At 50.0% G+C, this 15533-nt stretch overlaps 1 protein-coding gene across 1 annotated transcript in view; it reads right to left on the bottom strand.

The window, feature by feature from the left end:
- LOC135420617 (immunoglobulin superfamily DCC subclass member 4-like) overlaps positions 1-15533 on the bottom strand; it is a 47066-nt gene that overhangs the window by 12785 nt on the left and 18748 nt on the right. Inside the window, exons 4-16 of the mRNA XM_064668264.1 lie at positions 14810-14965; positions 13877-14287; positions 13027-13191; positions 11932-12069; positions 10314-10487; positions 9522-9755; positions 4999-5106; positions 4471-4654; positions 3606-3733; positions 3269-3439; positions 2612-2749; positions 1997-2102; positions 839-1073 (exon numbers count right to left, since the gene is read on the bottom strand). Coding sequence (XP_064524334.1) covers positions 839-1073; positions 1997-2102; positions 2612-2749; positions 3269-3439; positions 3606-3733; positions 4471-4654; positions 4999-5106; positions 9522-9755; positions 10314-10487; positions 11932-12069; positions 13027-13191; positions 13877-14287; positions 14810-14965 — 2348 coding nt within the window. The remainder of the gene's footprint in view (positions 1-838; positions 1074-1996; positions 2103-2611; positions 2750-3268; positions 3440-3605; positions 3734-4470; positions 4655-4998; positions 5107-9521; positions 9756-10313; positions 10488-11931; positions 12070-13026; positions 13192-13876; positions 14288-14809; positions 14966-15533) is intronic.

The following is a 15533-nucleotide window of genomic DNA, read 5'->3' on the forward strand; positions in this document are numbered from 1 at the left end:
GCAGGGATACTAAAGATGTCTTCTAGCTCAGCAGAAGACTTTGAGGTTCCAAAAGATCACACCTGCACTGCCTCTCACAGCCAGGACAGAGCTCATGGTCAGCCAGGTACCTGAACTCACCTTCCCTCCAGTGACCCACGAGCGCATCGCTGATGCAAAGCTGAAATCCCACGTGCTCACAACACATTTGTTTTACTGAACCTCCTAATTACTTTACATGCTCTCCCAGGGCTACAAAGAGAGACATAAACAGATTAACTAAATTAGGCCAATTAAAGGTTCCCTAATGGAATGAAATGTTTCAGGCAAGCTTGAAAGACAAAATGGGCAGGGAGGAATGAAAGACAATGCAATGTCAGGCAAACCAAGAAGGGCTGGAAAAAACTTAAAAAATAAGGTTCACAAAACCCCCCAGTTTCACCTCTTGTTTATCTTCTAGGGCATTCCAGTGGATACACTCTTCATGGACAGAGCTCTTTTTACTCCAAGCAAAAGGCTCTAGCCATCACATTTCCTCACACCATCCACATGGCACAGCAAAAGGAAAAGTGCAGCTTTCTGCAGCACCAAGTTTGGCAGCAGCTTCTTGGGATGAGGGATCGCTGTCTCAGGAAGTAAAAAGCAGTAGTAGATGGCACAGGGATCCCAAATTAGATCTGACAGCCAAGGCTGAGTCAGTCAGTTTTACAAAGAGGGAAATGTGTGGCTGCCCAGCACCAGCTCTGCCAGCACTGCAGAGCCAGGACAGGATCCAACTCTGGCTTCCCAGCACCACACACCAAACAAAGGCTCTTGCCCAGAGTGGGAGCCCAGTGGCCATGTGCATATGTGTCCTTACCTTCCTCTTCCCATGAAGAATATCCTCAGGGAGGCTCGTGTGAATGAGGCTGTGCACCTCTGTCAGCTCTGTGATGTCCCCCAAGGGCACAGGTGCATCCTCTGGGAGTGGGGACATGAGGGACTCAAGCTCATGTGAGTCCAGGGTGGCACTGGGAGCAGCCATCCCCTGCCTGTTCCGGTGGTAGTACGTGTGGTTGCCAGCAGCCTGGGAATCCAGGCCTGGCAGGGCCTCCCTGAGGGAAAACAAGCAAGAGTTGACATCTCAGCTGGTCCTTGTGGAAGCCCACGGCCCAAGCCCTGCCCTGCCCCTCTAGAGGGGATCCTCTGTCCACATCCCACTGTAACAGCTTTCACCGCAGATGCAGCTCCACCACCTTTACTAATCCCAAAGCTCAGACAAATCCCAGTGAGGGATGCAAAGCTCTCCTTGCAGATCCTAAGGCCATCAGACACCACAAGTCCCAGCACTGGGACTCACTAACCCTGGCCCATGGGGAGCTGCGTCACTCCTGTCACCTCTGCTTTACAGGTAAGAGATGCAACAGGACAGGGAAGTTCAGAGGCCACATTAGGACAAGACTCCAGAAGCTGCCTGTCCCTAGTCCTGAGATCTGCTGTAAGCTCAGAGCTCTTCTCAACAACTGAGCTGTTTTCTGCTCATGGTCTTTCCAAATGCTTGTGGCTGGATTCAGACCCCTGGGATAGCAGGGGGCTTTGGGCTGCATCCAATCCTCCTTAAACCAGCCTGTCACTCACTGGGAAGTCTTTCATTATTTTCCCAGCTGGAAGTTAACAAACCATTTCCAAACATCCTTAGAGCTGTCCAACCTCAGAAGCAAAATACTGCCCACACTAACAGACACAGGTAATAATCTGGTTCTTCCATTTTCTTGGGGCTTTTTCTTTCTCTGAAAAAAACCTCCTACTAGTCTGAGAATACAAATTGAAGAGAAACTACTGAGAAAATAAATCAGTGAAAAGATTATACTAAATATGCTCCTTATCCAGCGAGCACTCCCAAGATTCAATCTGTGCATTAACTGTGTCCTACACTGTATCCAGGCAGCGCAGCTGGACAGGGGATGCAGCTCCCAGTGTATTTGTCTCCTTCCACAGCAGCCTCCTTTCCCTGCTGCCCAGGTGAGGTGACACCCACCTGTGCTTGCTGTTTCGGAAGCTGGCACACATGCAGAAGAGGATGCAGAGCAGCCCCAGGCAGACCCCCACGATGATCCCTGTGACAGAGTGAATATCCAGGACATCTAGGAGGGGAAGGAAAGATGGATACACTATTTTGGCTGCTAGCAGGAAGAAGGTACAAAGTCTCTCATGTTCAAAGAAGCATCAGCTGTACTACACCCAACAGGCCATGCCTTTAGAAGTCCCTTCCAACCCGAACTATTCCATGGTTCTGTGATTCTATACACATAGAGGAAGATTTCTTGGCAGTGATAATTTAGAGCAGCTTAAGGCAAACTGGCATCTGTGCACGTTAATTAATCTCACACTACAGAAAGGTTGCACGTGCCCTTCCAGAGGAACTGGGATGGGGAAGAGGGATGAAGTTTGGCTGTGGGATGGGTTCTGGAGCTGCACATCTCAGGGCTCTGCTGTGATCCTCTGCTCTGGCCTACACAGAATTATGTCTCACATCCTATACAGTGACATCAGGCAATGGCTTGGCAATCAGAAATGTCACTGCTGACAAAAATCATGGCCTTCAGCAACACAGCTCTCACTTCCTGCCCCGGGACAAGGGGGGAATTCATACCAGACAACTTCTCCCGGAGGGTGTGCACATCCTTAACGTTGGAATAGGGACCGGATCCCACGACTGTCTTTGCTCCCATCTTGAAAAAGTATCTCGTATCACTTTCCAGGCCATGCACTTCAGTGCTGAAGATATTTCCTGACCAAAAGCAAGTCAAAAGAAATTTAAAATGTGCAGTTTCAAGAACATTCAGAGGCTGCAGCAAAGCAGCAACAAAATTCTGCTTGGACCCTCAGAAGTGAGGGATTTTGTGACATGAGCTCCAAGAGGCATTTCATACACCTCTTCAGTATTAATGAACTTGCTGTTCACAGAGCTGATGATACAGACTGCACATGGTGCTGCTGGCACACGTTTTTCTGGGAATTACTGGCTGCCAGCCTGTATCTGCAGGATGTTTCCTGGGTGACAATGGCTGTTTCAGCCCTAGACATGTTTGATTTCATGTCTCTCAGTAGTCATGTCCCTGGACTCTCTGATGTGACCAGGAGCAAGGCCCAGCAGGCGCTCCAGGAAAGCTGGCACCAGGAGCTCTTCAATATTTGGTGAGGCAAAAATCAGGGCAGCAGGACTGAGAGACCAGCGCTCCAGAGGCAGGGAAGGAGGCAGGAGGAGGAGTGGTGGGGTACTACAGCACCTGACCTGAAGGAGGCTCACCTTCTCGCGTCAGCAAGGTCCACATGTCATCTGGCTGCGTGTTGTTGGCGTTGTACAGGATGAGATACTCCACAATGATGCCGTTGGGCTCCACAGGTGGGCACCAGTGCACCTGCACAGCGTAGGGGTTGAGAGGGTGCAGCCGCAGGTCAGACGGAGGAGTGGAGGGGCCTGGCAGAGACAAGACCCATCCTGAGCAGCAGGAAGAGGGGGAGAGCGTTCGCCCCCAGGGACAGAGCTCAGAGGGGGTCTGAGACCACAGGGTACATCGGAGGGAACTGACAGAGGTTCAGGGAAAAGCAGGATGAGTCAGGGCTCAGTTCCTGTCAGTACTCACGGTCGGGAAGGGTGAAGCGCTCCACCACGCTGCCGAAGGGGCCGTCGATGCCGACGCCGTTGGACTGCACGGCAAACTCATACCTGGTGTAGGGCTTCAGCCCACTGATGAGAATGTCTTCGTCAGAGCTGGTGAGAGAGGACACAGCGCAAGGTCATGAACACCTGATGGTTCTCCCATGTCACCTTGACACCTTACCAGGATCACTCTAAGAGGTTATCCTAATTCTTACAGTATTTTGTTTTTCACCTAAACCTTTGTCTCCTGCAGCCATGTGAGTGCAAGAACACTCGGCTCTCAGGTGCAGAGCAAAGCAGTTCCCAGCCTCCAGGCCCATTTCTGATGTACTTGCATGGAAAAGCCTGAAAATAGCCTGGTTAGAGGCTGAAAATCTGCACAGGAATCCAGATGAAAAATACATCCCCAAATTATTGTAACTGCTTCAACTATAGCAATTTATAAACCAAACTTGTGAGGACCATCTCACAAATCATGAATGCTTTGAGACTGGCCATAATTGCACCCAGCCATGTTGTTAATAGAGGAACAAGTGTGTAAGGTCCAAACAGAGCAAAAAAGATGCAGAGACCAGTAAATGATTCCTTGGTATTCAAGTCAAAGACAAGCCCCACTGCAACATCTCAGCAGTTCTGAACGTTATCTGTGACCACGGTAGATGTTCCAGCACCCAGGATTTTGCTAAGTACTGGAAATTCCATGCAGGTTGCTCCTGCCCTGTGTTCATGGCTGACATGAGCAATCCAAGGCAGATGAACCCTTGGCATCCCTCTTTACCTGGTGTAGTATGAACCCTTGGCATCCCTCTTTACCTGGTGTAGTATGAACCCTTGGCATCCCTCTTTACCTGGTGTAGTACGTCACAAGAGAGGCATTCTTCAGGCCCCAGGGGCTGAAGCGCACGGTGTAGTTGACAATTTTGACTGTTGTGAAGTCAGGCTTCTTCCACCTGAGCCATATGGAAGTCGAGCTGTTGGACTCTGCATAGACTTGGACTGGAGGCAGAGGAGGACCCTTCTGCACAGGGGGATCTGTGGTGCAAAACAAAAAGAAAAGAGATGTGGAGATGTACGTGACAGTAATTTCCCCACCACACATCTCAAAACTCTCCTCCTCCCCTTCGGTTGGGGGTGGTGCAAACCTTACATGCAGCGTAAGAACAACCCTAATGAGAAGGGGGATATTTTGCTCCTTTTTCTCCTTCCCAATTCCTCCAATGCATTTTGCAATGACTGTCAGTGGACGTTGCCTTATATTGGGACCTTCCCCATTTTCATATTGTCCTTCTTGAAGCTCATCTTGTGTAGCTTTCCCCTTACCCTTCCTTTGAAGCCACGTGCCAAGAAGAGGAAAGGCAACAAAGAGGATTGCTCACCTACTGCTGTCGCCGGTGCCTTCTCTGTTTTGCCCTTCCAAACAGCTGCATAACCATCCTCGTGCTTGTTGAATGCCACCAGCTTCACCTCGTAGAGTTTCCCAGGAGCTGGGAAAAAAAATCAATCAGGGTTTGTCTGGGGTTATTTTTGTCACCAACCCTCCCCAGTTAGACATGTTTTCTTTGATCAGACCGGCTTTTCTCATCATCCAAGAAATAGCCTGAACATAATAAATATGTTTTTATTAACTAATACCTAAATAAATATCACCTAATACCTAAATTACAGCAGGGAGTCCCCCTTCCACTTACAGGCTTCCCACATACAAACACTGTCTCACAGCTGGTGCATGTATCAGCACAGCTGCTCTCTAGTTCTCCCCTCACTTTTTACAGAAATTATCAGCTGGAAATGGACTTGCCCCAGCCCCCAAGGGTTAACCAGTGTCCTAGTTTGTAGCACATCATCTCAAGATCTCCTGATCTTTCTCCCTTGCAAACTGCTAAAGAAACCTGCACAGTGACTCCTCTCTCCCCCATGGAGGAGACTGCACTGCACTGCTTATTCTTGAGGAGTGAGGATGTTCTCTCCTCTCCCAAATGCACCTCCCATTTCCATGGTTCTTTCTGATTTACTCACTGCTGTGAGGATCTTCCTTCCAGCGAGTCCTCACACGCCCTGTTAAGTCACTGGCAGCTTTTGTTGTATTGTGACTATTTTGACTCCACTGCAGTTTCTTGATTTGCAATTAGAAAAGCAACAGTGCACAGAAAACCCACATCAGAAACCCAAGGGGCCTCATTACACACTCCTCCTATCAGAGAGCCTTGAACTGTGGGGATTCTCACACTTGGACCCAAACTGAGCTGCTGGACAGGGTGCTCTGTGTCCCAGCAGTGAGGTCCAAAATTCACTTCTTTTTCCTCCAGCCTTTCATCAGTTGAAATACTCTTCTGCTGTAACATCTGAGAGTTTTTTTTAATGGAGATTTTTAATCAAGGAAACAACTTGGGAGATACAAAGTTCTCAAAGAAGACACTCCCTGCAGCAGCCACTCCTTCAGGAGCCCAGCCAGAGCAGTCCACACCGCCTTTGGTTGCCTTGGCTGCAGTGCATTGATGAAGTTTGTTAATTTGGGACATGCCTCTTCATTCCCTGCCCTCATAGATCACTGCTCTCTTTGCCAGACAACGTAAGCAGAATAAAACCTTTCCTATTGATGCCAATTCTATTATTACTGCCCTGATTACGCTCCCAGAGGCTGATGGTACCAATTACCAAAGGCTTTCTCTGCTCCACAACACACGTTCGCGCTCAGAATATAAAAACAGTTCAGCCACATTTTTCTTCCCTAAAGAATCCCAAAAGCAAACAGAGTTTTGTCTGCCTCCAAGACAGCCTGATCTGCATTTCCACACTCTCCAGCCACAGAAAAAATGTTTCAAACCCACACAAGGGGGATGAGACCAAAGGGCACTCAACTTCCAAAGGGCTGGAACAAAGAGCCCCACAGCCCGTCTCTCACCAGCACAGACACTCCTCCTCCTGCCCCAGCCTTTGGCTGGGCTTTGCTAGGACACGAGCTCTTTGTGGATGATGTGATCCAAAGGATGAGGAAGAGCTCACAGATGTGATGCAGCTGTGGGAAGCTCCTGTTGGGGAATGAAGTGAAGGAAAGGACAAGTCCTCCATCTCCATCCCCGGGCAGGATGGACACAGCAGCCACTTACAAATGAAGCCAGGGGAGCTCAACTACAAGATCGAGCACCTCACATCCTGAAAATAGGGGTATTTTGGATTTCTCAGTCAGAGGCTCGGCTTCAATTTTTATACACAGTCCCAGATGTTCAAGCTCTTAGAACAGACAGACATAAAGCTCTATCAAGCTGTCAAGAAGCTAGTAGGCAGCATGAAAACAGATGTATTTCACTGCATTCCATCATACATTAAATATAAGCAGAATAATCTAGTCCAGATCATTTCAAATCACTAATCTGAATGACTGCATAATATATCCAATATGCTAAATATGTTGCTTCACTCAGCGTTTCAAGGTGCTCATATTGGCCAGGTGCCAGCCATACTTTCCTTTAAGTGGGAAAATACCCTAACTTCCAGACTCCCAGAGGAATGCAGTCTTCCTTCATGGGAATGTGGAAGACAGGATCAGATCCTTACCGGTTATTTTTTGAATAAATTATGGTCCTGGTAGTTGTACACCAATACAGAGAGTAAGATGGAAATCAGTAAGAATTCCTCAGGGAAAAGCCCTGAGGTGATTCACCCTGCTGGTGATTCAGGACAGCTTCCTTTTGATTTTGTGGGCTCATGAAATTGCTGGATTTCTTATGTGCCCTTAAATAGCTGCCCATCTCTCACCAGGACTTCAGCATACACAAGGTGTGACATTAGTGATACCACTCTAAGGAGACACCCTTTGCTCCAGAGATTAGCATGAGATGGTGGTAATAGTAACTGTGCTCCAGAAGCTCTGGCCAAAGCTGTTTCTGCATCCCCATCCACCTCTGCCTGGGGTGTGTCTCGAAGGGACATCTCACCCCACAAAGTGCTTCCTTTCTTGCCCTGCTGTGTCCTGGAAAAAAAACCCCAAGGACAATCAGGAGCTATGCAGAAACAAGGAGTGGGACAGGAGTTTTGTCCTTCAGGCCACACCTCAAACCAAGACAAGGGGCAGAGTGCTGCCTTCAGTCAGGGGACATGTAGGCTCTGTGCTGGACCTTGCCTGCACTGACATGGTATGTGACCATGACTGAGCCACAGCCTGGTTTTCCCAGTGCCCAGCCTGGGATTTCCTGACACCATTGCTAACACTGGAACAGGCTTCCTAGAGAGGTGGTGTCAGTGTTTAAAAGGCATTTAGACAGAATCTGCTTTAACTTTTGGACAGCAGTCAAGCAGTTGGACTTGATGATTGTTGTAGGTACTCCCAAGACACAGTGTTGGGTGTTTTCTCTGTTTTTACAGGAGAATCACAGGAGAGGTTTCCAGTGCTGTGCTTCCCTGGCAGACATCCATGAGCTGGGAAATCCCCCCAGCTGATTCTCCATCAGCCCACATGCAGATCACATTAGGGCTGCCAACCTTTCTTGAGACCACTACCAGCTCTGCCTACAAGATGCAGACCTAAGTACCAGCACAGGGTAGCTCAGCGCCGTAAAACTAAACCCTTCTAAATCCCAACCACTCCTCCTTGTTTCATATCCAGACCCCCTGCCTTCCTCAGCACAACCAGATTCCTGACCCTTCCTTTATTGGACGCGTGCAGGAGCACATCATTCAACAGCAGAAGGGGAGAAAAGGGAACATCCATGGCGGGGAGAAACCCGAGACTCCGTTCCTGACACAGCAATAGCCGACACACAACCGCCAGGTCATAAGGAAACCATTAGGGCTTGACGGATGCCCAAATTTAAGGAAGTAATTACAGGAGAACAAGCAGCCCTCTCAGCATCACCGTGCCAGAGCATTTGGAACCAATTCAGCCCACTCCGAGCCCCTCCGCTGACTGCCTTGCCAGCGGTTAGAGCAGCGCGTGATGATGTTCACATGTGGTTCCCCCAGTGCAATAATTACAGACCAAAGTTCTTCAGAGAAGCTCATCACTGTTAACACCCTCTCAGCGGCAAGATGGCTGTGGCAGAGCTGGGAACCCACTTAGTGATGGCACGACCAGTCCTTCCAGGTGCTGCAGCCTGGCCTTCCCACCGTGCATAATAAATATGCTACAAGTGTAAGATGAACCAGCACACCACACATGCACCCTGCAGGCTCGGCTCACTGGGCAGAAACAGGGATGAAGCATGAAGTGGGGGACAGAACAACTCCACTTTCATCTTCCATGACTCTCTCCTCTCTCTGTCCATCCTGTATCACCAGGCAAATCAATTAATTAATACAATCAGATGTTAGGGACATAACTCCTTATGGGAAACACCGAGCGCAGTGAGCCAGGCAGGCAGATCTGACTGCTCTGCAGATGTTCTCCAGCCATGGACACTCACTCTTCCATCCCTATTCCTTTATGGGGGAGGTGCAGGGGAATACTGGCCCAAAATTAGCATGCTGTGAATTATCCCATCTCTGCATTGTAATACAGAGAGATTTCAAACAGGATGCAATTATGGAGCTCCTTAGAAATACAGAGGGAAGGAGAGATCATTGTCCTGACTGGAGATTTCAATCTTGGCACTCTTGACACATTAAAAACACTAATTGATTAAGAACCACTTATTAGCATATACTAAGTATATTGGTAACCCTTGGTTAAAAATACAAGCCCTGCTACACTGGCATCAGAAATTTCCATGGCTTAAACTCTGCTCAGAGCCCCGCTCCAGAAAGGATTTTGAGTGCTCTTAAAACAACCCACATGGCCCTGGCCCTGTGTATCTCCAGCCAAGCAAACAACTGAGCCTCCTGGGAGCACCCTGGGATGCTGCAAAGTGCAAGAGACAGGCCCTGGGTTTCCACACCAACTGCTAGGAAGATGGAACCAGCTAACCTAGTCGAGTCAGCTCGTACTGCTTCACTTTCTTCTTGAGTTTTATGGGTCCTACGTCCCAGCTCTCATCTTCAGCACCATCCAAGGGGCTCTCGTTGCTGGACTCCTCTGGGCCCACTTCTCGGTAGTAGAGCTTGTAGCCAGATATCTGGGCATGGTTGGCTGGGGGCTGCCACGTTATCAGGAGAGACTCCATCTTCGCTCGGACTTTCAATTCCGTTGGGGCAAAGGGAACTGAGCAAAAAGAACAGGAGAAAAATGTTCAGCCACTTGTCTCCATTTCCCTGCTCTACTGAATCCTCCCTGTCCTCAGTAGCGATGAGGATGCGAGGAAAGGCTGTGCTGAGTGGGATGTCTCCACTGCCTGACAGCGGAGAGTGGGATAGTTACATTCCCAGCTGGGTGATACAACCATGTCACAAAGCCACTATGGGGGTTCTCCAATGTATTCTGAGGTATTCCCGTCTTTAACCACTGCTAGAGTCTGGTGTGGGCTCAGCTCTGCCTGGCAGAATTGTCTATTCCCTCCCAAATGTCATAACATTGGGGTCTGGGGTTTTATTTCTTTCTTTCTTTTCTATGCATTTTCTCAGCTGCACATGGAGGGAGGAAAGACCCAGTGCCCAGGCAAGCAGGGAGAGGTACAGTGGCTGCTGAGCAGCAAGATAAATGTGAGCCCTTTGCTCTAACCAAAACCAATGGTTGTAATTCCCAAAGCAAAGCAAGAATCTCTGACAATGCCTGAAGTTCCCCACACCCTGCCCCAAATCCCAGGCATTCCCAGGCTCCTACCATGTGTCTGGTTGTCTCTGTCAGGAGTCCGGTGCTGGGTCCACTCGGAGGGGGCCCCGTATCCCACACTGGTGCTGGCTGCGATCCGGACCTTGTACACTTTGTTGGGATGGAGCGAGTAGAGCGTGATCTGGGTCTCATTTCCACCCACTTCGATGGAGGTGACCTGATCTGCTGGAACCAAGGGGACACCACTGAAAACAGGGATTTCCCAGCCAAAGGGAAGTACAGCTGAGCAGCCACAAGCCTTGCTGCCCCACGTGGTCTGAATGCCCTGGGCTGGCTTGGCTTCGCCCAGTGCAATCTCACACCACCGAGAAAAACCAGAACTGAAGGCTGGGCAGAGCTGATATCCTGACTGACAACTCCCTTCATCACATTCCAAACTGCAGGTTGCCTTCAGCACACGGAGCCTGCCCGGAGGGAGCTGTCAGAAACCCTGCTGCTGACGTGACGGCAGAACATGAGCACAGCTGATGGGAGCTGATGGTATGTTCCACTGCTTCTCACTGCTGTATTTAAATCCTCACCTTAATTTGAACCAGAACTGTCCAGCAGCCCTGCTTTCTGCAAAATTCACACCTTCACCCAAGCCAGACGAAGGTTTTATCACTCCCTCTTCAGCCCACCCAAGTTCATAAGGGGGATAACAGGAAATTTAAGCTGAGAATGGCCTGGGATTTTCACTGTAACAACTAACTGGTCTTGCTGAAGATTCATGTTGCCTGTTTGGAGAATGCAGAGGTCTTAATTTCAGCTTCCCCTGGCATTAACTCAGCCGGGAGCACTGTCTCTGCTATGTAACAGAGTACTGCTGAGTGTGATCCCTGGATTGCAAGTGTTTCCAAGGTTTTACAACACCACAGAGCCATGTGCAGGCTCAAGGCAAAGAACAAGAGCCAGGAATCACAGCACAGACTACTAACCCAGTTCAAATAAACGGGAACACGTCCAGCACCTCACACTCCCCATCCTTCTCTCAGGAAGAATCATGACCCTGGGAAGTGAGAAGCTGCAGAGCTTTGACGGTTATAAGAGCAAATACCCAGAAGGATTTGCAAAGCAAGCACACATGGAATTGGAACAGCCACATCCAGTGTAGGTAAATGTTACCATCCCTGCTGAACGCTGCTTAGAGTACCTGACAGTGTAAATAAAACTGGAAAACACTCAGCAATAGAGCAACACAGCCTGGACAGGATTACTTGTGGGTTTGTTTTTTTCCACAGGGATCACTTTGATTAGACTCCATTTTAAGGAAAGTGAAAGCATTTACCCCCTCGCCCCCAAGCAGCATAAAGCTCTTCCCCCAAAACACACAGTTCAGATGGCAGTGAAAGGTTGCCTATGCAGACATTCCTGAAGCAGCACAAACATGGGTCAGGCCATTCCCCTGGGGACACAGCTCCTTCACAGTCACAGGAAAAGGCACCTTGAAGTCGTGTGAAGTAGCACAGGGCATTGCCATGACCAGCAGGGCCAGGCTACAAGAGAGCTGCTCTGCCTTGGGTAAGAGGGGTCCCCCCATTTCCAGCCTTGTACCTCCTCCCCTCCCCATGACACACTGTTAACACCCCTGGAGCAGAAGGCTCAACCCCCCAGATGGTGCTCCCCTCACCTTCCTTGAGGGTGCAGTAGTCGATCTTGTACTTGGTTATCTTGCCATTGCTCAGCTCTGGAGGAGGGGGCAGCCACGTCACACGGATGTCACCAGGAGTCATGCTGGACAGGGACAGCTGAGGGGCAGCACTGGGAACTGGGTGGAATCAACCATGAGAAGTCAGCAAAGAGCAAGACCTCAACACATCTCTGCCAGGTCTCTGAGTTGGCTGGAGGCCACTACCTGATCTTGGCCCTGCCACAGCCACCGGTGACACAGTGTCTGTCCCAGGGGAACCAATACCCCTCAGAGCATCCGAGGGGTGTCTGGGGAGGGGAGATGGTGGGCTGCTCCACTTCCAGGCTGAGCAGAGCCTGCCCAGCCACACTGCTCCCAGGGATCCATGTCCCCTGCAGACTGGGCAGGCTGGCACACACCAGCTATCAGCCTGTGCTGTATGTGGAGCACGAAGGAGACACTGAAGGAAATGGCTCACAGATCCAGACTGCAGCCTGGGAATCCTCATTCCCTCAAGAACAACAGCTCTGGCTGCAGCAGCTTTCATGCTTTCAACTCAGCCTTTCAGGCTTCAGACACACACACACACGGGACCACGTAGGTCACTGTCAGGAGCATTAAAAGCACATAAAGCACATGAGGTCTGCCAAAACCATCACTGTTTGCCTCTGTCCTGCAGCCTGTGGAAAGCTGTGCATGTCCTCCCGTTGGGCAGCTGTCCTCCTGGCACTCTGCCTCTACTGCTCACAAAATGCTATGTGATAAATGGCAAAATCAACACAAACTACTGGCTCTTAAGGGAGCTGACCTCAAGGCTGCTCCCACCCCTACAAATTGCAGTAGATGTTTCTTCTGAGTTGAAATCAAGTCTGGCCCAGAGTCAAGCCTGGAGCAATATCGTATGAGCTGGGTGAAAGCCTTGAGGAGCTGACTGCAGTTCCCAAAGGATTCTCATGGGCCCCACTGTCAGCCAGGTCATTTTCATGCCCTTAATCACCCAAGTGACGATCAGAACAAGGTGCAGGTTTGGGTTTCTAGGAGCTGCTACTGCCAGGAATATTTTTTAGGCACCAGTGCCCATCTAACTCAACGCACCGTCCTCCAGGGTCTGGACAATGATGGAAGAGGATGTCCGGCTGGCTCCGAGCTGGGAATATGCGACCACATAGAAGACATAGTTGGTATTGGGTTCCAGGTCCTTGACTTGCAGCTCAGTGGTGTCATTATTGACAGCAAACTGGTATTCCACATTATCTGTTCCTAGAGCCAAGGAAACACTGATGAGCAGGTCAGTGAACTGCCAAGACACTCTTAAAAAAAAAATCACTTAACTCACAAGGTCCACAGTGTAAATACACTTTAAAAATCAATGCATTCTCCAATTCCCCCAGCACCTGCACAAGCCCCACCTCTTATATGAGTTCTTTGAGCAGAAACATCCAATGCCTCAATGTTAACACCTCCATTCTGACTCAAGCTCCATGCTGAGGTAGCTGCAGATACCACTTTAATTTCCAGAGGAGCTCTGGCAGCAGTTCAGCAAGAGTATTGGCTTGCTGGCTCTTTGGAAGACAGACACCAAGAGACCCAAGTATCTCACTTTAGATTCTGGGTGTGAACAATTTAGTGATTGCCCTTGTACACAATGTAGCTGGTTAATATCTCCACTAGCAATCACAGCCTTTGCATATAAAATCATTGTGTATAAAATCAGAAGTGCCTGGTCCCATAAGAATCCAGACAACTCAGCTATGTGGACATGCTACTGCCATTCAACAAGTCAGAATATGTTGGCTAATCCGCAGGCACTGCCACAGGCTGGTGCTGACTCCAAGAGAAAACTCCTTTACCTGCAATGAAAAGAGCTAAACCAACTGGAATTGCTGGGAAGGAAAGTCAACCTGTGCCTTGTGCCTTTAACGAGGTCACAGGCAGTGACACCCACCCACAGCCCGCTGGTAGTGCAAGGAGAAGCCGATGATCTGCTCGCTGTTGTGCTCCGGGCGCTCCCAGGACACGAGCACTGTGGTGCTGGAGAGGGACACGGCCGACACCTTCTTGGGAGCGCTGGGCAAACCCTCCCGCACGATCACCGAGAGCTTGGCCGTGGCACAGGCCGTGCCCAGGCTGTTCTCAGCCACGCACTGGTAGTAGCCGGCGTCCTCCAGGCCGATCTGGTTGATGACCAGGCTCCCGCTGCTCTGCACCTTCACGCGCCCGTTGGACAGGATGGGCTCCCCGTTCTTCAGCCAGTGGATGGTGGGAGCTGGCTCCCCCTCTGCCTTGCACACAAACCTGGCCGTGCTGGCTCGGGTGCGGGAGATGGTTTCAGGAGCCTGGGAGATGCTGGGAGTAGCTGGGAGGAGAGAGGGCAAATTAATGCGGGAAGGAGGAGGAAAAGATAGCAGAGCAAATCCCTTCTCCTCCCCACTCGGTGCTATGTTTTATTCAGCAGCAGCTTTGCTTACAAGATAGGATTTGCCAGGCAGACTCTAGAGGCTTAATTTAGACTCTGTCCAAAAGGAAAAATAAATTCTGTATCAATCATGTGCTGCGTTCCCTGATCCTAGGCTGTTCTCCCTGTTGGCTTCCACGATACTGAAAGTTAATTGCTGATAGAGATTTCCATGGGAGAACCCTGGAGAACAAGGCATAAAACGGTTCAGTAAATAGCAGGAACTAAACCCCAAGTTAAAGAGGTGACACTCCCACTGAGAGCTATCCCAATCCAGGGCCTGATGGCTCTAACCTGGCTCCCATCTTACCCAGCGCAGGCCACAAACGCAGTTCCTTGGGGATCTCCTGGATGTTGGTCCACACAATCCACAGCTACCTGGTCAGCATTTCTACCTGGAGCGTTTCCCTGCTCTCTACTCACCAAGGACCCGGAGCTCGGCGGCGGCGGTAACGAACTGCCTGGTTTGGGGTTTGTTGGCCCGGCAGACGTACACCCCGGAGTGATGGGGCTGGCTGGAGGGAATGAGGAGATTGGTCCTGCCCAGCACAATCACATCTGTGGAAACAGGCTTTCCATCTGCAGGAAGAAACGTGCACAAATGTGGGAGGCAGCCCCAGGCTGCCCTTTATGAGCGCTTGTAAACGACACCAGGATCGCAGCTGGGAAGTGGAGAGACCCCCAGATCCCAAACTCCATCCCAGAGGAGGGTTCCCACTGGGACACGCCTCAGTGCTTGACTGACAGCTCAAGCCAACACCAGCACAAGGTTTAGTTTAGCCTGTAATAACTGAAGTTCTGTTTTGGATCAAAATAGTCTCTGATGCCTTGGGTGTGCCTGCAATGAGAGCCCCCAGGAACAGCATATTCAAGGGAAGGCCATGCTAACACATGTTTTGGAAAAGCTGCTGGATCTGCCTGCTGACCCCCATCACAAACACACACACCTCCCCTCACTCGTTAAAGCAATGTCAGCAAGAGTGCTGAGTCACTGACAACTCAGGGGTTCCTCCCTCCTCTGCATCCCAAATTTACTGAGCTTCCTGATTCATTCCTTGTCCCCAGCTTGGCTGTGAGATATCAGGAAGGCACTTGATTCTCCTTGGGGCTCCAGTGTTCATGTCAGAGACATGGGCTGTGAGCTGCC

Source organism: Pseudopipra pipra, chromosome 12 (assembly GCF_036250125.1).
Source record: "Pseudopipra pipra isolate bDixPip1 chromosome 12, bDixPip1.hap1, whole genome shotgun sequence".
Lineage (NCBI taxonomy): Eukaryota > Metazoa > Chordata > Aves > Passeriformes > Pipridae > Pseudopipra > Pseudopipra pipra.